The sequence below is a fragment of the Camelus ferus genome, chromosome 7 (assembly GCF_009834535.1).
Source record: "Camelus ferus isolate YT-003-E chromosome 7, BCGSAC_Cfer_1.0, whole genome shotgun sequence".
Taxonomy (NCBI): Eukaryota; Metazoa; Chordata; class Mammalia; order Artiodactyla; family Camelidae; genus Camelus; species Camelus ferus.
The window spans coordinates 37,706,343-37,732,292 of NC_045702.1; the positions used below are offsets into that span (position 1 = coordinate 37,706,343).

Here is a 25,950-nt window from a genome sequence, read left to right on the forward strand (position 1 = left end):
CAAAGTTACAGCATTTGAAACTAACAGAACATACTTGTTGATTATCTTTCCTTCTCTGTCCGTTCAATTTTATCTCCCTCCGCCTGGGCTTCTATCCTGGTTTTCAGTTTACGGTTTTAATGTCAGGCACACACTGCGTCTCGACCCTTACTAGCTTCCCCTGAGATATTCCGCTGCCATTTTAAATCAGGATGCCCCGCTTGTCGCACCAGTAAATGGGGAAGCTGTACTCGGCAGCATTCTAAATTGAGAGGCCACACACTATGGAGTAAATGTGACCTCGTGGCTTGACTTTGGTCGGCTCGCCTTCCAGCGGCAGGGCCTCCGAGGCTCGAGAGCGCACGCACAGCGCCCCGCCGTGGTCGTTCCCGAGCGCCTCTTTCCCGGTTCGGCCGCCCCCGCGACGAGTCGCTGAGGCCGCGCGGGCTTCACTGGGCTCCACTTGCAGCCTTAATCCGGTCCGAAACTTCGGCCAGCGCCCTCGCCTCGAGAGGGCCCTCCCTTCTTCCTGGCCGCTCCCAAAGGGAAGAACAGCCGTTCCCGGAAGGCGGTCGCCGCCCTCGCCCCAGTCGAGCCCCGCTAGAGTCCCAAACAGGGACGGGGTCTCGGGTCGGCTCCCGGGTCGGCCGCCGCCCGCGCCGGAAGTCCGCGCGTGCGCGCTGGCCAGCAGGGAGCGCGCGTCCGGCGCCGAGGGGCGGCGGGGGAGGGGCTGGGGCCGCTCCACAGGGTGTCCCCGCCCCCGCCCCCCGGCGTTCCGCGGTCGCCGTGACAACCGGAGCGGCGGCAACGGCGGCGGGCGCGCGAGTCCGGCGCCGCCTCCCGGCCTGCACTACCAGGCAGGCAGCCGCCGCCCGGCCTTGCAGCTTTCCCCGCCCGCGGGGAGGTACCGGCCCGCCCTCCGCCCGCCTGCCCGCCCGCCGGACAGTGAGCGGCGCCGGGGACGCCCCACCAGCCCGCCGTTCCCCGGCCGCCGTCCGGGCGCGCGCAGCGAGCGGGCGCGACTATGCCAAGATGGTCCTGCAGGCGCGGAACAAGCACCGGGAGGCGGCCCCCAAGCCGCCCCAGCCGCCCCGCGCCTCGCAGTCACCGCTGAGGGGGGCGCCAGACGTCGGCGCCGGGGAGCCCGGGCCAGAGCGCGCGCCCCCGTCCCCCCGGCGCAAGGGCGCCGCGGGCAGGAAGGGGCCCCGCGCCGAGCCTCCCGCGCCGCCCTCCGGGGGCGGCCTCGGGGGGCGCTTGGCTGTCGGGCTGCGCGGGGCGCTGGGCCTGCGGCGCTCGGGGCGCGGCCGGACCTGGACCACGCTCCTGCTAGGTGAGCAGCCCAGCGCGCGGGCGCCGCCGGGACGCGGAACTTTGAGGCGCGGGCCCCCTCTCCCCCTCCCCTGCTCTCTCCTCCGGCTTCCGCTCCGCGGAGCCCCGCCGGCCGGTCCCCGCCAGTTTGCAGCCCTCTCCGACTTTTCCTGGGACGCCCTTACCTCCTCCTCCCCTCCCCCTCCCCCGGCTCAGCCTTCCTCGCCCCCTTCCTACCCGCTCTCTGTCTCTGCTTTAAAAAAAAATGGCCCCGAGATCAACAGCTGCCCGGCCTGGCCGCGAACTGGCAGGTCTGCGTTAACGAGACTTGGGCGCTGCTGATTGGCGCGGGCTGGCCGCCTTCCCGTTATTTCGGCCCCTGCCCGGGAGGATGGTTTGCTTTGGGAAGCAGTTCCGTTGAACTCAAAGCAAACGCACGTTCCCTGTCCTAGAAAGTTGCTAAACTTATAATTAAATTTTAGCATGCTTTTTTCTTCTTGGCTGCAAACACCGCCGGTGGCACTTTATTTGTGATTCCCCTCCGCAAGTCACTTTCCAGATTGTATTGTGTTTTGGGAGCCCGAGCCTTAATCCTTCCTGCTGACCTGGGAACGATTGGCGTGGAGGGCTCCCCTCCTCTCCCGCTGCTTTGACCAAATGGATGATATGTAACGGTGTGCTGAAAAAAAAAAATAAAGTTGAAACATTCACATATTGTGGACCGACTTCAGGTTTCCTTTGTTTCCTGATTGACATTCAGATAAGGGAAGTTACAGCAGTTTCGATAATCGGCCTAATTTTTCTAAGTCAGCAAGTAAAATGCTGTAACACTGCCTTCCCTATATGTCATTAATGGGCTTTGGCTACTAAATTATTTAACTATTCGTTATTTAGCTCTTACTATCCTTTCAAATTCCCTTAGTGACCCAAAAGACTTCGGTGTTTAATATAGACCAGGAAAATAGAACAAAACAATTGGCTTCCCCTGAGATCACAGCCATCACTAGAAGCCGCTCAATCATAAAAAGCCACAGTCATCACCGTGTGTGTGTGCGCGCGCGCGCGCACGCGTGTGCGCCCCCTTGCACACACACATTTTAATGAGCTCAGAAAGGTTGATAGTACTATTGGGTTACTTTTTTCTATTATAGATTCAAGCCTAGAGAAATTCAGCATTTTCAGTACATTTCTCTTGTTTTTCAGTCGCGAGCCTTAAAAATCCTGCCGGTGTGCAGGTTAGATAAGTTCACCTTGGGGAGGCAGCATGGTACAGTGGATGAGACAGGCTCCTGATCCAGTTCAGAGTGGTTAAGTTTAGTTTAAGTTTCAAGTTATTTACTTTGTGAACCTTGCCTTCTCTGTGACATGGGATTATCACCTGCCCTACTTAACTCCACAGGCATGTCTTGAGGAGCAGAACTAAAAGGGGTGGGTACTATGTGGCTGGACACTTTGTGTCTAGAGCATTTTACAAGTTTTAGTTACTATTATAAAAAACACATGCCTTTGAGAGCTGGTGACAGAACGAAGTTGCAGTTTTCTTGGATGGCCACTATGAACATTAACCACTTTGTAGTGAAATATGTGATGGCCTCAGCTCTTCAGGGAGGTCACAATAACAAATCACAGAATAGTGTCTGTTGCCATTTTCTTTTGTGCATATTTTCTTTGCTTGTAATTGTGTTTCCTTTGAATCTTCTTATGTTGGATGGCTTATATTTGGATCTAGTAATGCTCATACCTAAATACAGTACAGTTTTGTATTAATATAACAGCATGACACTTTACTTGACTTACCCCTTTGGGTATTGGAAGAGGTACAATGAAGGTGCTGTCCCACATTCTTGGGTTACGCTGGGCACTGGCCATCAGATGGATGGAGGTCAGATGACCAGACCAAGGTCTAGAGACTTCCTGTCCTTGTTAACCATTAACATGAGGCCATGGGGGCAGCTTAAAAGGTGGTTCTGGAGAATGTTTAGACCTGGGATGTTTGGTTCTTTCTCTGGATCTGTACCCTCAGATCCTGCAAACAGGAGCAGAGTTTACACATTTTTGGAAGCTGCCTCATTTCCACTCTCCTTCCTCCTCCCAGAATGAGTGAGAGTTGATCTGACAAGGTATGGGTTTTTAGTATGGGATTTTGCTATGACAAAAATTGCTCTGTTTATGTTTAGGAAGAAATTTTACAATTTGAGGCTCCCTGTTGCAGGCACAGTTTTTAAAAGAGAGACTGACTAGGGGTCCCTTGATCAGTTCTCTTGTCTTCTCCACATGTGCTAGGCATTGATGGGGAACTCACTACCTACCAAGGTGGCCCTTTCCACTGTTGGGCAATCTTAAGCCCTGTTTAAAAAAAAAAATCAATTTTAGTAGACATGCATGTTCCCCCCCCCTTTTTTTTTGGATATTATTTACTATTTAATGGTAACAATCAAAAAGAAGGATTTTTGAAATGTTTATTTTTAGAAGTTTTAACCCAATAGCTCCCTATATGAGCCAGGGGAGGCAGTGGTATAGTAATAAGAACCAAGACATGTTTCTCCAACTTTTGACCACAACCCACAGTAAGCAGCACAGTTTACATTTAACCTGCTAACACTTCTGAAAATCCAACCCTGGACATTTATCCATGTGTCTGTCTGTCAAACTATGTACGTATGTCAATGTCTTGGCAGGAAACATTTAATAAGTGGCCTATTTTCAAAAGTGTGAGCAGATTTAAGGAACCCACAAAGGACACCGAAGCACCCAGAGATTGTCCCCAGTGGGAAGATGTGGCCATGTCTGGGCCTGAAGGGGAAGAGGAGCCCCCCTGGAGCTGAACCCAGAGAGAGATGTGCAGTGGGAGCACAGGCAGTCCAGTTTGCCAAAGTTTCTCCTAATCTCTATTCTTTCCCCCAGATGGGCTGTGAGTTGCCATTTATCATCTAATATGGCTGTCATTTTAATTAGAGTAGCATTCATGGAGATGGGGAAAACTAGGGGTGTGGTGAGGGGACAGATTTAAGGAAGAAGATCAAGAATTCTGTCTTGGACATGTTACCGTTGCGACATCTGTGAGATGTCCAGGTAGAAATGTCAAGTGGGCGGTGGGACATAAGACAAGCAGTCTGAGTGGAAACATAAAAGAGGGAGTCATTAGCTTTGGATGATATTAAATTCATGGGAACTGGTGTGATAGAATCTTCTCCTGATATGGGGTCTGCTTTGTGCCACGCGTAGTTCTAGGTGCTTTAGGTTAATTAACTCGCTTATCTCAAACTCATGTAACTCGTCACTCATTCCTTACCGTGACACTGATTGTCGTACTCATTTTACCAGATGGAGGATCTGAGGCACACAGATGTTAAGTCACTTTCCCAAGGCCATCTAGCCTAGAATGTGAAAGTGTCAGGATTTGAACCCAGGCATTGTGGCTCCAGAGTTCATGCTCTTTACCGCTATGCTTGTATTTCATCTTCTCTAGGGTGAGTATAGCAAGAGGAGATATGAAGTCCCAAGGTCCAGTTCTGAGAAACCTCTACATTTAGTGCTCAGTAAGAGTTAGCTTTCTTGTTTCTTCCTTCCTCAGGGAAGAGCGGGATCATAACTAGAGATAAGGGAATAAGAAGTGCAAAGAGAGCATATTAGGGGTGTCATAAAGGACAAGAAAAGCTGAGAAACCAATAGGTGCAGGGGCCACTGGCCATCTTGTGAGATGGCCTGCAAGCCAACACTTAAACATACCTTAGCACCACCTCTGATGGTGTTAATATGTAGACGTTGGGCCAATACACTTCCCTGGAAAGCCAGCAAATAGGATGGGTATCTGGACTTTTAGAGAGTTTCTCCAATGTTTAAAACCAGTTTTTTTTCTTTCTAAAGTAGACTTCTGGTCAACTTTAAAGAATGTTTACAATCACTTAAACATATGTTATTAAAAGATACAGTTAGAAGGGTTCTGAACATGTGATATTCATGAGTGCTCAAATACATGACAAATGTGATTAGTTCATGTAAATATAAGGATATATTACCAACTTGTGATTGACTTTTGGCTCATAATATGGCATCAATACTGAAAGCAGATAAAATTTTAATATATACATGTGTGTATTTGGATGTTGCTGAAATTTGAACTATAATCATTTTTATAAGTTTTACACTTAACATGTTAGGCTGTATTATAATGTCTCTTAAAGTTTATGTTAATAAGATATTTATATCATCATAGACACTACAAGCACGTGCACCTGTTTCCAAATGGGACAGCTTTAGGCTTTATAATGTATATGTTTAGTCCTAAATTCTTGTTTTGCTGGTTCATCTTTTGCCATCAGATTGTACTTTACCCATGTACCATTAGAACATCATTATTCTGTGGAAGAGTCTGCTAGTTTTCTTTCGTTACCATTCTGATTATTACTAGTCATCAAAGCTAGTAAAATTTACATCTCTTTCTAAGTCAGGATCTTTACATTGCTGTTTAATCCTATAAAAGGCAGTCTTGTTTCATAGGAAAGATCAGTTCTTCATGGATGATCTTTCATAATTCAAAAACCATTGAATTGGGATAAGTTTAAGAAGTGCAAGAATTAATTTTTAGAGTACATAAATCTACAACTACTGTTAACTTTTATTTTTGCTTTAATACTTATTTTTATTTTCTCAGCATCATTACTATCTTTTTTTTTTTTTCCTGAATGCATTTAAGTTAGCAGTGCACATGTCTTCATGCTTGCCTGTCATGTTTCCTCCTATTTGATTTCCTTTCCAAAGTGACCAATTGTCAGGTGTGTTTTTCAGGACTATCACTACACATAATTGGTTCTTGGATGGCATTTTGTAGTTTTAATCATAGCAGCAGATGTTAACATAATAGCACAGTCACCAAAATCAGTCACAGAAGTTCTGAGTGATTCATTGTAGTGACCAAGGATGGAGGTGATTTTATCTTCTAGTTTACAGTAGCACAAACTTTATATTAAACACAGTTTATAAATCACTTGGCCAATAATTTTTGAAAACTTGCCATCTTGACAGATTTTTAATTTGAGAATATTGTTGTAATTGAGAAGAGTGAGGCTTTAACTCATATTTTCACACCAACTCTAATTTGCTTAATATGCTACTGCTCTGCATCATATTTCCTATTACTTCCTAACGGTAACCACAGCATCTTATAATGCAGCCTTTTAGTGCTGCAAATGTCATCCCTCAGAATCTCTTCCCCACGTTCTAATACTAATCATAAAACACTTACATAACTAGCAGAGTGCTACTGTTTTCCATTATGTTTAAATTTTTTTCTTTTTTTAAATATCAGACGTGATTTGTCAGTCTTCTCATCTTTGATCTCTGTGGAAATTTCATGGAAATCTAGAACTTCAAAGTTAGCTCCCCGAATTTTACATCTGAGGAAACTAAAGTAGGCCAGGTGAATGGCCTGACATCACTATCGAGTTCACTGGGTAAAGTTTGGGATTAAAGTTAAGGTCTCTTGGCTTGATAAGTTCATCTGTCAAATTGTAGGTTTCAGATCTACAATCTAAGGCAACCGTCAAAGAGACTTTAATGGCAAGATGACCTCATATGTTCCAAGACCTGATAACTTTTTTTTAGCTAGAGCACTACTTTGGTGGCTGATGCTTATTTGGAGAATTGCTCAGATTGTTAAATCCTTATGGTCAACTGGTCAGTCTCCATTTTGTCTTTGCATAACTATTTTTGAAAACTACTAAATTCTGAATTGTTTTTGATTGTGTTGGTTGGTTGCTTGGCATTGTTATTTTTAAAAAAAGAGAGGGTAAATCGGTATCACAGTTTTCTTGATCATTTAAAAGATAAGCACGACATTATGATACCCAAGGCAGTTTGCAGTTTGGGGGGAATCCATAACCATAACCTTAAAATGTTAAGCGGTTTATCGATTAACAAACTGGTTAAAATCTCGTGCTTAATATGATGGGCCTGGGGCTGTATTGTGTATGTATGGATTTCTATTTCTCTTGTGAAGAGATGCAGCTTCTACAGATTTTCCATTAGATTTACTAAAGCTTTTGTTTCACAATGATTGCTCAGAGGCATTAAGAAAGCAGCCCATTCTTACATCAAATTTTGTGAGCAACTTCAGAGATTTTGCTCCAGTCATTTCTGTACCAATGATAATTAGCCTTGACTGTACATCAGAATCACTTGTGTACTAAAAGAAAAAAAAATCCCTGGAGTTTCAGATTTAGGAGCCCTGGATTAATATTCAGATATCTCTAATTTTATATAGTGCCACTGATGATTCTAATGAAATCCCAGGATTTAGATCAGCATCTCTCTGTATTGCTGCCTTATGATGTTCTCTCTGAAACTTGCTGTTTCTTTTGACTAGCCTCCTGCTTCCTAATCTTTTTTATATCATGGCACACAAAGAAAATGATGTTTGTGTGGCTTGAGTGTTGGGGTGAATGGTCTCTTCAGAGCACAGAGTTTACTGGCCCGGGGGCCTCTGGTGCTCCCGTTCTTGGTACCACTGGTCCAGTAGCTCTGCCAAACTCCCCTCCTGGTGTTCACAGCCTCTGACAGCCTGACACACTGTGTACACAGTGAGTAGGCCTTTAATACATATCTCATTATTACCAGTATCATGTGTATTCTGTATCATCAGTGTTAGTGATGGGAATTCTTTTTTGTTGGATTAAAGTCCACATTCGGCTTTATTGCAGCTGTCTTCTCTTCTGGCTACTTATTAATCCTCACCTAAGTTGTAATCGTGTTCTGAGATCCTGCTCCCCACAACCTCTAATCCAACTTTAATAAACCCTACCCTGAGAAGGCCATTATTGACCTGCCTTCTCAGATTTCTTACAGTTCATAGACTTTGTGCTATTTGCTTGGGTGCCTTAATGTGTTCTCTCATTATTTTATGTACCTAAATCTTATCTCTCAAAGATTTTATCTTTAAGGACAAAGATGTTGGCTGATACTTCTTCAGTGTTCTTGGTTTCTAGGAAAATGTGTTGTGCATCTAGTAGGCATTTAGGCACTTGTTGACTTTAAAGCACTTAATAACACACAAAAATCTAGGTGCTAGAAAGAAGGAAGGAACTTAGCTTGTGGTATACACAACTGTTTTCTCTTTCCCAAACTGAGTCCTAAAGAATGTCTTTTCACTTGTTAGTTTACCACACAGAAACTGAGCTTTGATTTCTTCTAGGCACTGTAGACTAAAAATATGATTTCTTTCAATATATTAATTTTGTTGTAGTATATCTATTTTACCCCATGTGACGGGAACCCTTTGAGCAGATTGGAATGCTTAGATATTGTCTTTATGTTTTTTGTTTGTTTGTTTGTTTTGGGAGGTTAATTAGGTTTAATTAATTATTTAATTTTTAACAGAGGTACTAGGGATTGAATCCAGGACCTCGTGCATGAGAAGGAGCATCTCTGCCTCGGAGTTATGCCATCCCCGCTTGATACTGTCTTTAGGTGTTTAGGTGTTTACTTAATTGAGTACGTTCTCTAATTTCTCTTACATGATGATAGTCATTTAACATTTCAATCCAGTAAGGTGCCAGGCACAATGCTGGAAGATGTAGATGTTAAGGTAAATTAAACACAAGCTCAGCCTCAAGGCCTTTGTGTTCATTCTAGCAGAGGAAACTGTTGTGTGCATGACTAGCTGTTAAGGTGCTCTAATAAAGGTGTAATAGCTATGGTGGCAGGACAGGCTTCACAAAATCCCACCTTTGAATTCCTTTGCCTTTGAAGGCTGAATTAGGGGTTTTCAGGCAGGAGCCTTAATGATACTATGGTATTGAGGGGCTTGTTGCCCACTGCAGCCAGCATGAAGGGTTTGTGATGGGATTAACTGGAAATAGGCCAGAATGTGGGCTCCACGGTGTAAGCCATGGAAAGTCATGAGACTTTTCAGACTAGGGGAAGAGATGCTTAAATCTGTACCGTCAGAAACTGACTTCATTCTCTAGAGTGGATTGCTGGTGTAGAACAGGGAGACTGTTGACTGGTGACTTCAGCTTCTGGAAAGAAACTACCAAACTCTGAATGGACCCTTGAGAATAGTTGTTAGTAATATTAGGAAGGGGTTGAGTATAGAGCTTATCAAGGTTGATTTGAAAACCTTGTCTAGTAGATTAAGAAGAGTTCTTAACTTCTTTTTATGTTATTTTGTCACTTGAGCATTAGGGAGGCTGAAACTCCACAAAATGCTTTAAGTATGGATTAACCTCAATTTAAGAATAAGTTGTATTTTTAAATTTTGCAAGTCATTTTGGACTTAGAATATATTTGTCCATGTAAATATTGTTACTAGATGAGGTCACTGAATGCTGACAAGTGGGAAAGGAGGCAGCTCTGCCGCTGTGGAAAGAAACAGGCTTGGAATTAGAACCTCTGGGTCCAGGTTCTTGCATTTGGGGAAGGAGCCTCTTGGGAGGCCCAGGTTTTCATTTGTAAAATGGGAGTGAATACTCACAGGATTGTTGTGAGGCTCAAATGAGAGAGCTTGTGAAGGTGCTCTGTGAATTTTAAGTCAAGCACTAGTTATGAAGTACACGTGTAAGGGGTAAACTGTAACATGGGGGGAAACTGTATATGTGTGTATTCGTGGTCAGGAGTAGTTGCCTCTGGCTGCAGTCACAGGAGGGTGGCCTGCAGGTCACCACTGACAGACAGACAGGCAAAGAGAGAAGTAGCCCACCCTGGCTTCCCAGTTCCGGCTCTCATACCTTGAGGAGGAGGAAGAGAGAAAGGACAGTGGGTCTCCAACTTTAGTGCATAAAAGACTCAGCTGAGGAACCTTCAAAAAGCTGATCTCATGGCTTGACTTAGCAGCAGTCCTAATTGGGTGAGTGGGTGGGGTCTGCGGAGGAGCCCAGGACTTCTGAGTCACCTGCTGGGGCAGGGCGACCTGGGTTGGGGAGAAAGCTGGGAGAGTTGGTGAGAGCAGTCAGGAGGCTGTGTGCTGGTTGGAGAAGGAATAGGGTTTAGGAGCCCTTGAGGGTTGAGCAGAACAGTATGGGAAGAACCTCCTCTCCTATTTCTTTCCTGTTCTCCTGCCCTCCTACTGCATCTGACTACTGCGGGCCAGGCATGGGGAGGGGGCAGGGGGTGTCCCCTCCCCACTTTCTGAGGACACTAAACTTACAGCAAAGACTCCACTGGCCTGGGGAGCTGTGGCTGGAAGGAGACGCTTCAGAGGGAGCATGAGCTGGGGCAGGACCTTGGGAACCCAACTCTGCTGCACTGGGGTGTGGTGCAGAGAACTGAGGGTAGGCAGAAGGCTGCAAGTGGATGAGGGGTCTAATTTGCACTAATCATGGGGACTTTCTATTTTTGAAAAAAAAAACAACTATTACATGTACATGAGTGTGTGTTTGTATGTGTGTATGTAGCTATCCATCAATCAAAGTATATTCAACTTTGGTTTATTATGTGGATGTGATTTAGGATTATTTTATTTCCCCCTTAATTATATCAAATTACATGCATTAATTCAGCAAACATTTGAGTCGGACTATGTGCTCCGCTTCCTGCTAAGTACTACTGTAGTAAAGTTCAGTTAAAACATTGTTTCTGCCCTCAGGGAGTTACATTCTATTTTGTTTAAACAAGATTCTAATAACAGGAGAATAATTTTCAGTGAAGAAGCAGCTCAAGTCCCATAATACTGAAAATTGACATAATGTGACATACAAGCTGGTACAAAATTTCTTTAATCAGAAAGTGGAAGGAGTGGCCAATTTAGTTTCAGAGTGTTGGTAATTTGTGTGCTTCCAGCAAAACAAAAGAGCCTCTCAGAATTCTCAGCCACAGGATTGCAATCTTTTGAATTAGATTACAAAGCAAACTTTCTTTTCTTGAACACCTTTTTCTTATAGAATAGTTTGGATTTTTTGAAAGTTTTTTTATGTTCTGATTTTTTTTAAATGCTATATTTGCCTCAGTACCTTAGAATGACAAAAATAGCATATATGTTAACCTGGAAAAATGGATTATCAATTTTGTGACAATCTCAAAAGATTATACACTGGATTGATAATCACTGGAATACATTTAGAAAAAATCATTTATAATCTTTTCTGTAGGCAATAAGTCCAGAAAAGCTCTTTAATGATGCCTTGAGAAGTTTTTGTCATTTTATGTCTTTGTGCTGAAATTGTATGCTGGCAAGGCAGTATCTGCTTTACTAGGGCTTTCATTTTCAAATGACATATACACATTATTTATTTCAAGTTTGAATTAATTAAAACATAGCTCTACAATTTTATATAAAAATTAATAGCTGCTATAAAACATACTGCCTTTATCTACAGATGAATTTTACTTTTTTCTTTTATCTTTTAAGTTAAAAAAAAAAGAAGGAAGGAGTAAGGAGACCTTGGCCTCATCTCGTCCCCTCCATCCTCCACAGGATGCCATGCAGTGACAGGGATCTTAGATCAGAATTCCTGCCTCCAACCTTCTTTTCTCTGTTTACCCACTTTGTTTCTTGGGCAAGTTCCTAATGTTTCCTGGGACTCAGTTTCTTATCTGTAGTCTAGGGAAGTATTGGTAACCTATCACATAGGATGGCTGAGGATTTACTGAGTTAGCTCAGTAAAGCACTTAAAAAATGCCTGACGGGTAATAAGAATTCAAATGTTAACTGCTTTATTATTTTTATTAAATTGAAATGAACAAAGAAATTCATAATATTGGGCAGATTATGAATCGACCCTGGGGACTATGAAAGAGTGTCTTTCAAATGCCATGAACTCCAAAAATTGTCCATTCTGGTGCTAGATTGTCCATTCTAGATTGAATTAAAGGAATTAAAGGAGAGCACCAAAAACCACTTTGTTCCTTCTATCCTTCTAAGAAATTGTAGTGCTCTGAGGAAGCAGAATAATGATGATCTTGAGAAATCCTGTTTATTACTCCAGAGTTGTGAAAGTAAAAGGCTAATTTAAAGGCATAATGTAAAATACATTTCTGTTAAAGTCAGCAGAAGACTGGCTGTCCTTTACCAGAATTATTTAGTATTATTCTAGAATGTTATTATTATTGTCAGACAGGAAGAAGAAACCAATAGTAAAATTATAAACAGAAGCAAAATTATCATTTAAAAATATTATTTGAAGTGAAGAATTGAGATGATAAACCAAAAAAAAAAAAAAAAACTAGAAGAATTAATAGTTTAGTAAATGAGCCAAAAAGAAATGCATTACAAAATAAATACACTTCAAAAATATATATTAACAATACACAGTAAAGTATAATGAAAACAAAATTTCACGGATATTAGCAGGCAAATAAATGTTAAACTCCCAGTAAAGACTTAATAAGAAATATGAGTTAGCTGTGTGTTATGTATTAGTGCTACTGACAGGGTTTTTGTCAGTGGCAATTGAAAAGTGAGTTGAATAATTAAATGTATATATCATGGTCATGGATATGAAAATATAGATTTATATTGTAAACATGGAGATTCTTCCCATATTAATTTATAAATGAAATCCCAATTGTAATCTCAGAGGGATTACCAAAGTGTGACAAGTCTTCAGTGTGATAATGTTGGCATTTATATTCTATGAGAGAAGAATGATTTATTCAGAGCATGATTGTTAGGTCATTGAGAAAGTAAAGTCCACATTTTATTTTGGTGGGGTGAAGTCTTTAAAGGTGGAAACCAAAAAGAAAGTGGATGACAGATTTGTCAACAAGAAAAAAATCAAAATTTCAAAAGATCAAAGTACCATATATAAACAAATGTCAAATGATAGACTTAGTTAAATATTTGCAGTTTCAGTGATCCAGAAAGAGCAACTGTGTCTTTTGTGACCATTAATATCTCTTAGGCAAATGTATTTTTTAATTTTAAAAAATATAAATAGTTCTTTAAGAATAAGATAATAAGATCTGAGCTGTTTGTTTTTGTTTCTAAGAATATTTTCATAGTTCAGTTCCTCAGTAGTTATTTAATCAGAAGCCTGCAATAAGGTGAATCTTGTGATAAAAGAAAATTGAATGGTGTTTTCTGGATTCAGTTTAATATGTTCTTTGTACTTGGACAGAAAGCAAACTATTGATTCTCAAAGGAGACTGGCTTTTTTACTAACTTGTTTTCTCTCTCTTAACCTTTTCTTTTTTTCTCCTCGTCATCTCTTTCTTCTGTACTTGTTTCCTTTTAAATTTATTTAAAAAATAGTAAAAATTTATTATGAAAATTCAGATATTACAGCAGTATATAAAAAGTAGTAGTTCCCCCCTATCTTTTATCCATCCCCAGTCCTGTTCCCCGAGGTCACAGTATTTCTTTATTCTGTTGCTCTCGCCATTGGTTCTGTTCTTCTTGCAGTTGTGTTTGTGGAGCTTCCCATCCAAGGGTTTCTTTTATAGTTTTTGGCAAATAATGGTCCCTCATTTTTTTCTGTTGAATGAGTGAGTGAATGAAAATTGTAGATGTATGCCTAATTCTTTTGTAATTCTGTCTGTTGGTATTTTAAGCAGAGCACTAGGACTTCTTTTGAAAAGTCTCTATTCTTTGCCCAGTTCCAAAATGTTCAAGATTTATGCTTCCCAGCCTTTACCACTTACCTTTGTAATGCTTTTCTGTAAAGTGAAAACTTTTTTTTATGCTAAAATAATAATTTACGTTTCTTTTTCCTTCCAGCTGCCTTTGCAGCAGTGTTGCACTGGTAAGATTGTTTTTCTCCTATGGTGTAGTTTATGCAGATGTTTATAACTTACCAAAGCTATTTCACATATATAGATACACATATATATAGGAATAAATTTAGTATAAGAATGAATATATGTTATTACAGGCAACAAAATAGTCTGAAATGCAGTTTAATTGATAAATCAGGGTCAGAATAATGCTATTTTTAATAAAAAGAGATCTATTATTAAAGAGGTTACATTTGAAACTCTCCTTCACTTAACATTAATATAGTGTTCATGTTGAGGGGAAGATTAATTTTTTTAATCTTCTGGATAGGAAGAAATATGAATTTCATTAATCAGACATTTCTGAAATGGTAACCCAGTGACATTTATGGTTTAATCTGTAATTTTATTGTACTTGGCTTAAAATATCATTATCCTGGTTCATTCTAATTTTAAAACTAATTTGAATATATTTTCTTATAGAGGGAAATTTTAGTGGAAATGTAAGATATACTGAGCAAAAAAACAAATATGGATACCATTGTGTTTGAGTTTTATTGTACAATTAGCAGCAAAGTTATAGGTAATTTTATTTTTGCTTTTAGAGTTTCTTTTAAAAATAGTGTAAGTTCCAACACTGTTCCTTTCTTACCATTTTGTTTTTACAGGAGCCATATAACACACCTCTTTGAAAATGATCGTCATTTTTCTCACCTCTCAACATTGGAAAGGGAGATGGCTTTTCGCACTGAAATGGTTTGTTTTCATGTAGTATTTTATTGTAGTAGTTTAGGAATCTAAAAAATGTAAGCTTTTTATCATTGAAATTTTCAGAGATATTCTAAAGTGGAAAGAGTAGACAACTCTCTCGTGCCCATCCCCCAGCTTCAACAACTTCAACAACACATAGTCATTTTTCTTTCATCTTCCTCTTCACACACCCATCCAATTCTGCATAGGTCACATTCACAGGTTCTAGTGGGCATGAAATTTTAGGGGACATTATTCAACCTAGTACAGTAGGAAATTTCTAAAAAATAGTGATATAAGAGCTAAATACCATGGTATCAAGAACCATTCTTTTCCTTTTCTGGATAGGCAAATCACTTTCATATTTGTAAGCCTTAAACCCGGTTTAGAGCTTGACAGCTAAGGCTACTGGCTGCTGCGGCAGCTCTCAGCAAAATTGTATAGAAGATGATTTTGTTTTCTGTGTTCATGTCTTGCCCTGTGCTGCCACTTCTCCCTCAAAAGCTTCTAGTACTTCCTTACTTTTTGTCCATGTATTATTCCAACCTTGATATCTTTCCTGTGAAGCATGCCAAAGTAAAAAATTTTTTATTTTTCTCAGAATGGGAGTACTATCGCTGTCCCTCTCCTCCACCCTCCTAGCCCCAGTCCTGCAGGGCTCTTCTCTTATGCTGAGCTGAAAGAAAGGAAAATAGTCTGTAAAATTAGTTGGCATGTGAATGTAATCTATGTGTAATGCATCCATGTGTAGCCTTCCTAATATACTTGTATTTTTACATGTAAATTTGGAGGAAAGATGGCTGATAGTACCATTTTAGGGATGCAAACAAGCAGTTAGGGGGAAACATTTTTGGCTAGGGAAGATTGCTCGGTTCATGGTAAATTTAAGTTTCCCTATAAACCACTCACTCATCCTGTTCAAAAGGTAGCCTTTTCCAACACTTCAGTTAGTGTGGGTGGTTGTAGGGGTTTCTTAAAGGAAGGATGCGTCTGAGTTATGTTATTTTTTAAATATGGAAACTATTTTTGAAGCTATTTTGAGCTCAGTTGCTTCAATTAAGACAAGGTTATACTAAAAACCTGAGGATTTATTAGTGATTAGAAACCTGTGAAATTAATTGTAGCTGTTATTTTCATGAATGCTTTTTTTGTTTTTTCAAAAATAGTGTATTTAAGTTCTTTTGATAGCTAATAAGAGGCATAGTAGTTATGTAGTTTTTATTATAACTGTAACATATATTTATTTCAGGGACTGTATTATTCCTACTTTAAGACTATTGTGGAAGCACCCTCATTTTTGAATGGAGTATGGATGATTATGAATGATAAGCTGACTGAATACCCCCTTGTCATTAACACATTAAAAAGGTTCAATCTTTACCCTGAGGTAAGATAATTTTTCAATTGTGATTTTTTTTCACTTTTGAAATTATTGTTTATATTAAATGCTAACTCTAAATCTAAGATATAAATCAATATATTAAATTTTATCTTCTTTTTTTTAAAGAAAATGTGTATCTTTTCTTAGAAAGGAATATGGAAAAGGTATCATTAATTTTGGGAGGGGCTTTAGCTGACGTTACTGGGAATGATTATTATGATTGCATGGTTTAGAAAATGTGAAAACTACCTGGATTTGCTTTGTTTAATAGGGATTATAGCAGGGGAACACTATTACTTTTACATGTCATTTTCCAAATGATGTTTCTTCCTTATCCGGGATTCTTCATTTAATTGAATGTACTTTCCTCTGTGAGGGGGGAGGAAAGGAGTGGTCCACCAGGAGGTGAGGTAGGAGGGCAATGGTATCAGTAACTTTTGGGGGCTTCTCCTTCACCATCCCTGCCTTCATTTGATGCATCCCTACGCATTCTCCAGGGCCAAGCTGGCACGTAACATTCTCAGTGACATCCTCCTTGACTTGGAATAAGGTTCCCCTGTGAAGAACACTTCCCTGGGTTCCTCCTTCTTAGTGTGCTGATGCTGCTGGACAGCATGCGGCCTGATGCCAGGGCCACGGCTGCCTTGGTCTCTGTGGTATCTCAAGCCGTCTCAGTACCAGCACTAAGCAGAGCTCTCAGTCTTTTCCCACTGAGTGAGAGGAGTCCAACTTCCAGACCAATTGAGTTAGCCTGACTGATTAATCATGAAATAGAGATGGAGGAGATGCAGACCTATAAATAACCACCAAGGTTCAGTGTTTTCTAACTAATGCACTGCGTATTGAATGTTTTCTATAACTATGTACACGTTGACTTTTACAGAAATGGGATCCATGGCTCATGTCTTTTCATAAGTGTTTTTTGTCTTTTAAGAGTATTTAAAGCCATCTTCCTAAGTCATCTTTCTTTCAACAGCATCATTTTTTATGGCTGTATATACATCTACCATTGTTTATTTAGTCCATCTTTTATGAAAATTTTGGTTGTTTTCAACTTTTAAAATATTCTAAAGCAGCAATAATCATCCTTGAAGTGAAATCTTTACACACATTATTATGGTTTTTTAAATTATAAATTTGTTGATGTGGAACAATTTTGTTCAATGGAATATATGCTTTAATGATTTTGGTACACGTTGCCAAAATGTTTTCTAAATAGGTTATATTGATGGAAGTTCCAAATAGCAGTGTTTTTGAAGATGCTTGTTTCCCTGCATCTTTGCTGATTTAATAGGCTAAAAATACTAAGATCACATGATATGTTTTGTTCATTGCTATATATATGTGTGTGCATATATATTTTATTCAATGCTAAATATTAAAAATGAATTTTCACTTTTAAAAATAATTGCTTGTTCATGGTCTTTGTCTGTTTTTCTATTGAAATTTTCTAAGAGCTCATGTATTATGTGCACGGTGTTAATACTATGCCATATGGGTAAAACATTTTCTTCAGCTTTTTGTTTGCCTTTTAGCTTTGTATAGAATGATATAAATGTATTTTTTCTTTTCAGAAATGTGTATGAATCTTTTAAATTTATGGTTTTTCATTCATTCATAATGTTAAGAAACTTGATTATTAATTATTATAATTATAGTTATGATACTTAGATTTTTAACTTATCTGGAATTTGTTTTGATGCTCAGTGTAGGGGTAAGAATCTAACCTTACATGTTTTGAAAATGGTCTTCTATGTAATCTAACACTTGGATGAGTGGTCTATCTTCTCCCTGCTTCTTCTGTGACAAATGACCTTATTTACAAAATAGAAATAGACTCACAGACATAGAAAACAAACTTATGGTTACCAGGGGGAAAAGGAGGTGGGGAGGGATAAATTGGGAGTTCAGGATTTGCGGATACTAACTACTATATGTAAAATAGATAAACAGCAAGATCCTACTGTATAGCACAAGGAACTATATTCAATACTTTGTAATAGCCTACAATGAAAAAAGAGTATGGAAAGGAATATATATGTATAACTAAATCACTATGCTGTACACCAGAAATTAATACAACATTGTAAACTGACTATATGTCAATAAAAAAAAATAATAAATAAATAAATCAATCTCTCTTAACTGAAATACTATCAAGATCCACATTTAAAATACTTAACTAGTTATTACTAGCATTAACTTTATAACATAATATTAACTATCATGAAGTAACTAGAAATTGTTCATTTTTTTAAAAAGCAAAATTATTTTACATGTATGCTTGCACCTGCTTTTAGACTTTGTGTTCAGTACTACCTTAGGTTGAAGTCTGGGAAGCAGGCTTTACGGTGGAGATCTGCATACAGGAAGTGTACAGGGGAGTGCCCTTGTGGGCAACATCTGAAAGGGGATAAAGGAAGGAGGCAGAAGGAGGACATGAGCTGTGATACAGTCACAACAGAAGCTTCAGCCAATCCCTTGGGGAGCTCTGTAGCTGGGATGGCCCTTGCACAGTTGTCCTGCCTTGAGGCAAGAGCCCCTGGCCTTTATATCTTTCCCTATTGTCTAGTTAGACATTGGATGCAGTTGCCCTTAGGTAGGGCGTGTGACCTTTAGTGAATTTACACTCTTCAGCAGAGGGTAGTTCCCAGAGAGAGACTCAGCCCAGAGCTGTCAGCCACCCACCCTCCCAGCTGCTGGAGGAATGAGTGCCTCGGCCCTGAAGAGGGATCTGGGTGGCTCCCTACTACTCCACCATGGTTACTTTGGTCTGTCTGGCTCTTCCTGTGCCAGCATCACACTATTTTAATTAGTGTAAGTAATACATTTTATTATGTGGTAGAACATTTTCTTCAGTTATTTCCTTTCATTATTTTTCCATGTAACATGTCTAGGTAGACACATGGGATTTTGCTTAGCATTGTTTTATGTTTATGAATTGATTTGAGGAAGAATTCACATCTTAAAAAATTAGATTTATTCAAGAAGTCAGAGTACCTTTCTGTTTGTTCAGTTCTTCTTTTATGCCCTTTAGTAGATTTTTATAGCATTTGAAAATTATAAATCTTGCATGTTTCTTGTTATATTTTATTCTTACCAATGGATGAACAGATGAAGACCCACCAGTGAAGAATCTATGTAGGGGACTGTGAGGCTCCTTTTACAAGATTTAAAGAGACCCAAGTGAATGGTACAGGAAGGGAAAATTTGATAATTATCAAAATATCTCAAAATATTCTAGTAAGGAAACTCTTGAGGATAGTATTTTTTCTTATAATGTCTCTATTTTTTAAAAATAGGTAATCTTAGCCAGCTGGTACAGGATTTATACCAAAATAATGGACTTGATTGGTATTCAAACCAAGATATGTTGGACAGTTACCAGAGGAGAAGGACTCAGCCCTATTGAAAGCTGTGAAGGCAAGTTTCTATAATATTGTCCGGTTACCTGTTGCAGCTTAATAAACTTACTGCAAAGTTAGTGGTATAAACAACCATTTCATTATGCTTAGTGAATGTTTAAGTTGGGAAATTTGGACAGGGTATAGAACAATTAGTTTGTTTACACAATATCAGAGGACTCTGCTGGACTCAAATGGCTGGAAAGACTGGAATTAACCAGAGGCTACTTCACTTAGATTCTGGCTCCTGGGCTGGAGTACCTGCAAGGCTGGCCCAGCTGAGACTCACCTGGGACACCTATATGTGCCCTTTCTGTGCAGCTTGGGCTTTTGTATAGCATAGTACTTCAAGGTAGTCAAGCTTTTCATGTGGCAGCTCAGGGCCAAGCTGGATACTGCATGGGCTCTTGAAATACGGCTTCTGCTATGGTCCACTGAAGTAGTCACAAGCCCAACCAGTCTTGAGAGCAGGGGAATAGACCACCACCTCTGTAGGAGGCGTGTCCGTGAACTTGCAGCCCTGTTTTAAAACCACTGTAGCTACTACTCTGTTCTCATCTATGTTCCATGCTAGTGTCATGTGTTCATATGGGAACCAAGGCAACCATTTAATATATTTGGCAGTCATTTTAAAAATAAGCATATTTTAATATAAATTGCCAGACACATAAATTAATTTATAGTTTGAACTTTTTTTTTTTTTATTTTTAAAGGATTGGGAGATCCTGCTTGCTTTTATGTTGCTGTGATTTTTATTTTAAATGGACTAATGATGGCATTATTTTTCATATATGGCACATATTTAAGGTAAGATTATTCATTTAAAGTATGTGTTTATAATAATGTATACTAGAATAGTAAAACAGTGAGATGATTGACTTACAGTTCAGTTTTATAACAATGTCATCTCTAATGTATTTACTTGTAGATACAAAATTATTTCCCATTTGAATGATTTTATCATTGGCATAGCCACCCAAATTTAAAATAATTTTAAAGGCTTAAGTAGACCATGATGGGGATTATTTGATAAATATTAAGTATTCAGAGGCTTTCAACATAAGCAATCTATGTTGTTTATATAAAATATAAAGGAAAGGAGCACTCACTGTCAAATGATGTTAATGACTGTTTTGCTGATGTTAAAATAGAGATATATTCTATACAGATATTTAATATCTGACCTCATTTACTTCATAGTTGAGCAATATTCCTAAACCTAAAAATATTGACAATTTTTTTGAGTTGTATTTATTTTTCTTTTTTTTTTTTTTTTGACAATTCCTTACTTTACTTGTTTGAACTATTTTACCTTCAGAGTATCTTGTAGAGTTTTCTTTTTCACTGCTTACTGATTCTTTGTGGTACAGAGGTATAGCATATGTGTATATGATTTTCAGTTTGGGTTAATGTATGTAAATCTGCTATTATCCTGTTATCTTCTTTGCTTTGGAAGTGTGGCATTCTCAGCTTAGTACCTCAAAGATCTGCTGCATTCCTAGCTCATCATTTGCTTGTATAGCAGTCAGCTTGATAAATATTTGTCAAATGAGGAAGCTATTAGAACATCAACTTAAAATACATTTGCATATGGATTTAGGATACTTTGATGCTAGTATTCCTGACTTTGCTCTAAGAAAGTTCTTTAATTATGTAATTGGGGGAGACTGAAATGAAAATTCATGATTAAAAGATGATACGAAAAATTTTCTTTTTGAAACAAGACACACAGAAGTAACTTAAGCATAAGTATCTGGAGAGGAAGCTGACTTGAAGGAAAGGAAAGCCAATGTGCCTTGTCTCATGACAAGCCAAAGTTAGATGAATTTGGGGGGAATCTGTTCATTTTGCTAAGTACTGCCAAGCTGTCTTATGGATAGTTTTATTACATGTGAGAGATTAGATTTTAAGTAAGAGAAGTTAAAATGTGGAACATGGCATTATTACTAAATTGCTAATCTATATAGTTAAGCTGTTTTTTTTTAATTGAAAGAAGAATTTCTAAAGATTTAAACATTCAGTATCATTTTCTTCTAATTTCTAAAGTAAACATTCAGTATCATTTTCTTCTAATGCTTGTGATAACAACTGTTTCAGAGGCCGAAGGCACAATGTCTGCTGCAGAGGGTTGGAGGTTCTGACTTTAGCTGAGCGGTTCTTGGCAGTTTGGGCCCCGACCCACATTTCTTAGTCCCCAGTCCGCAGTGGTCTCCCTCTGTGGGAGCTGAGTGTTCATTTGTTCCGTCAGCACATGAGGTGCATACCAAGCAGTCTCTCTTTGAGACTGTGTGTTTAGGTTCTGAGAGCATGGTGGGGGGTGAGGTGAGTGATGGCAGCGCTTGTGGGCGTATGTCAGTGGAAGATAGACAGCAAGGACTGAAGTGCTTACAATTCTGGAGGCAGGGGAACTTTGTTCTGTGTGGAGCAGTTGATTTAACTCTGCTTTGGAGGATCAGAGCATTTTGGATAGGTTGGGGGTGGGGGGAGAAGAGAGTCCCAGGGAGAGATAAAGGTGGAAAATCTGGGATGTGGAAAGAGGGTGGCAAGCAGAATAGTTTTACTGGGATGCAGATTATTGAGCAGGTATTATGGAAGATTAAAATTGGAAAAGTGAATTGGGCTGGTTGATGGATGACCTTAATGCCAGGCTGGTTTGAAACCTCTTCCATAGCAAGTGAAGAAAATCAGAAATTTGACCAATAGAGGGATAGGATTCAGGCTGAGATATGGTCTCGTGCAACCCTTGACTTCTCTACCTGTCCCCGAAGTCAGCCAGTGACTCCCTCAGCACTGAGTCTGTCAAACTGCTGGGCCTAACCTAGTCGTGGGTTTTAAAATCAATTTAGTGAGTTGGGCCCAGCAATTTTTTTTACATGAAAAAGAAAAAATTACAAATGTAAATAATAAAGGATACCACACTTTATAATGTAGCTGTTACTTAGAGAAACTTCTCTTTGTTGCTTATTGTATATATGTGTATACATGTGCATGTGCTGAGTGGTAAAGTCTCATTTCTTATTATAGGATTAAAAAAATCCGCAGACAGCTCTCTGCTTAGAGTAGCAGGACAGAGTAATTTCACCTTAAGAGGATTTGGGTCTTTCCAAATAGCTGCCTCTGGTTCTTCTCCCGGCCGTGGGGCTGCATCCTGCTTCAGCTCCACGTACTTTACTGCCTTGTGCCCCAGCGGCCCCTTCGTTGTTGTCTGACTCTTGTACCTGGTGGCCTCTTTGGAGCTGTGCTTGGATATAGAGCCTGCAGGAGGGTCACACATTTTCATTTCCCTGAATGATCTCTTTAGTCCTGTCCAGACACATCCTAAACTATAGGTTCTTCCTAGCCCCGCCCATCCGCAGATGAGCATCCGTTCTTGTGCATCCTGCAGTCACTTGCATTCTGGGAAGCCTTGACTGCTGTCCTACACCCCGGGGGACAGGCGTGTACATTGTACTCTGGTAGTGACCTTGCTTTATCGTATGTTGAATCAAGTCTTCCATCATTTTTTCTGTCAGTTTTTTTTTTCATTTCATGTTTAAGTGTTCTTGATATGAACATTTTTAAAAGTCTCAGATTACGAGGTAGTTCTTAATGTTTTCTCCTTGATGGTTAGGTTAGTCACCCTTCTAATTTCTTAAAGTCGGATAAACTTTAGACTTCTTAACATGTAGGGTAAGAATAAAGAGGAGGATATCTTCAACTGAGTTTAGAACTTTTTTGTAAATTTTGTTATATATTGAGAAATAAAAGTTGAGATTTGTCTAGCAGATTAGGAGTTTACAGGCAGATTGAGTATGACATTTTAAACTCCAGAAATATATTTGTTTTTAAATAATATGAATGTAAGTTTTCTTAAGTCATATAAGCCATTTCATTTCACCTGAAACGGAAGTAGAAGGGAAAATAGAAAACATTGCCAAATGGTGAAATGTGACTGGGCTGCCAAGCTCTCACTTGAGAAGATGAAGTAAGATGTTTTTGCAAATACAACCTATTCATAATGTACCTTTTTGTCTGGAATTCTCAGTATTTTAATATATATTTTTAAATACCAACTGTTAATTATTTTCTAAAAGCTATGTTGTTCATTAATAGTTACAGTTGTTTATTTCGCAAGATACTCTAACAGTTTCTGGCCTAACAGCCACAGACTAACAGTTTCTGGAGACCAGTTTCTCCAGACCCCTGTGTGTAAGTCTCTGTTCTGTAGGGAGGAGGGACCACAAGACAGTAGTAGTAGTTAGCAGGCAGTTAGGAAAGTCCCTATTGCTTCTTTTGGGGGGAGATTCATATATTCCTGGAAAATAAAATTCTTTTATGGATAAATGCCAAAAACTTTTCATGTTGGATCCCAAGGGCAGAAATCAAGCAAGTAACATTAACACTTTTATTCTTTGTAGTTTGATTTTAGTGTTATTCTGGAATTTGGAATTCTGTCTCACTAGGCCATTTTATGTTGTTGAGTAAGGGCATCTCTGTGATTTGAGTACACTATCTACTAAATCATCCACTGTCCTCTCTTAGAAAACTTTTTTATGTATGAAATATGTCCAAACTATGGAACTGTATAAAAATCTTTACATATATTTTTAAACAGTAGTAAAGTAAATACCTATGTACCCATCACTAAGATTAAGATTCTTGTCATTAGTGGAACCTTTCATTCACTTAAAATTCCTCTTTAATGTATTTCCTTCCCTTCTCCCAAGCCGTAGAGGAAATGGCATCCTTACTTTGGGGCTAATTTTTCCTTTGTTTTTCTTTATAACTTTACCACCAATGTATATACCCTTAAATGAGCTATATTGTTTAGTTTTGAAAAACTGTAGACATTGTTTATTTTAGTTTAACATGTAGAAGTTTACTCTTTCTAATATTGCCATTTATCAGGATCCTGTTTTGGTCCATATTTAGTTCTCATACATGTGATCTTGTGATCCATTAATTTTTCTTGGAATCAATTTGTTGGCACATTACAAAGTGGAATGGAAGGTAGCACACTATGTGTAGTTATTTCTTTCTCCTTGAATGTGTATTTCTGTGGTTGCACGTCTCTCCCTGTTTCACCCTCCTCCAGGGAGAATTGTGTCCCATAGTCTGATGGTTTGTGATGTTTCAGTCTGTTTTTTGAAGTTTTTGTTCTAGTAGCTTTCAAGCCAAAATTAATAAAATGCTCTGTTTTATTTCCTTTGGTGATGAGTGAGAACATCTGTTTTAATGTTATCTGGAAGACTTCTATGATTTTTTTACTCATAGCTCTTGGTCTGACAAATATCAACAGGTCCCCAAATAAGTTTATTGAACTTTCTTTTTTATTATGTTCTATAACTGGGTATGAAACTTATTAGATGTTTTTAAAATTAATTGTCGTTGTTTTGTGTGTCTGTATATGACCTTGGCATTACTGGGTTTTTGTGATGAAATACAGCAGCCATCTCTTGCCCCATCTGTCTCCACCACCCATCTACCCCTTTGTCCAGAGAAATCACTTTCAGATCTTTGAAATCTCAGTGATATTAACATGGAAACCAGTTGTCCATATTTATGTTATTATGACCATTTGAATGTTGCTCACTGCTGAGTCAAGTGGGGTAAATGATTGTTTATGTGGTAATAATTTTTTTCCTATAGTTAATAATTCCTATTATTTTGTTTTCCTTAGTGTTCTATGTACTCACTAATTTTAAACCACAACTGAATGGCAAAACACTTGCTTTATATTTTGCCAAATGTATAAAACTCATCATTTCCCTTCTCCCACCCTCATGCCCTGGGGCCTCCCTCCCTCCCCGAGCCCTCTGTCCTCTGGTTCCACCCTAGACTGCCCGTTCTCTAGGCTTGCCTGTTAGAACTTTAATTTTACACCTGGTTTCTGGTTTGGCTGGTTTTAGTATTTTATTTTTCCTCAGATTTTGTCCCACTGACTTCTAAGATTCAGTATAGCTTTTCAAAAGTCGGGTGTTGTTCTGCCATCAGTTCCTTTTGTATGTGGCTCATTTTCCCCCTCTGGCAACTTTGAGGTTCTCCTTTTGCATGCCTCAAATAAAGGTCATGATGTGGTAGATGTTTCATTCTTTTCTTTGGGCACTGTGGGCTCTATTCATCTGGACACCTACATTCTGTTCTGGGGAAAACTTTCTAGTATTATTCCTTTGGTGACTTTCTTGTCTCTGTTGTCTTTTTCTCAAAATACTACTGTTTGGAATAAGGAACTCTTGGGCTGAAATCTAGTTTTCTAGTTTTTCCCCCTCCCTTATATAATCTGTTGTGTTTTATTGTACTTTCTATGCGATTTCTAATTCTCCTAAAGAATTCTGAGGTTGAAGTTTTCTTCTGCTTCTTTCTTTGTCTCTGTTACCTCCACGTCCCCCTTGAATTTGTACTTGTTTCTGTTTTCGCATTGAAAGCTTCCTCACAGCCTGGTGATCCTTAGCTTGACATCTGTATTTAAGAGCAAGGATAGCTTGTGAAAGCCAGTTAGAAGGC

At 39.3% G+C, this 25,950-nt stretch overlaps 1 protein-coding gene across 4 annotated transcripts in view; it reads left to right on the forward strand.

Annotated features, from left to right (window-relative positions):
* Positions 1 to 1,011: 1,011 nt before the first annotated feature.
* Positions 1,012 to 25,950, forward strand: part of DPY19L1 (dpy-19 like C-mannosyltransferase 1) — an 84,422-nt gene continuing 59,483 nt past the window's right edge. For all 4 annotated transcript variants that reach the window (XR_004321410.1, XM_032483728.1, XM_032483730.1 and 1 more), the window contains exons 1-6: positions 1,012 to 1,309; positions 13,937 to 13,961; positions 14,601 to 14,688; positions 15,932 to 16,069; positions 19,366 to 19,486; positions 20,181 to 20,274. Coding sequence is in view for 3 of the 4 variants with exons in the window: in XM_032483728.1 (XP_032339619.1) it covers positions 1,012 to 1,309; positions 13,937 to 13,961; positions 14,601 to 14,688; positions 15,932 to 16,069; positions 19,366 to 19,486; positions 20,181 to 20,274 (764 nt within the window). In the remaining variant the exon portion in view is untranslated. The remainder of the gene's footprint in view (positions 1,310 to 13,936; positions 13,962 to 14,600; positions 14,689 to 15,931; positions 16,070 to 19,365; positions 19,487 to 20,180; positions 20,275 to 25,950) is intronic.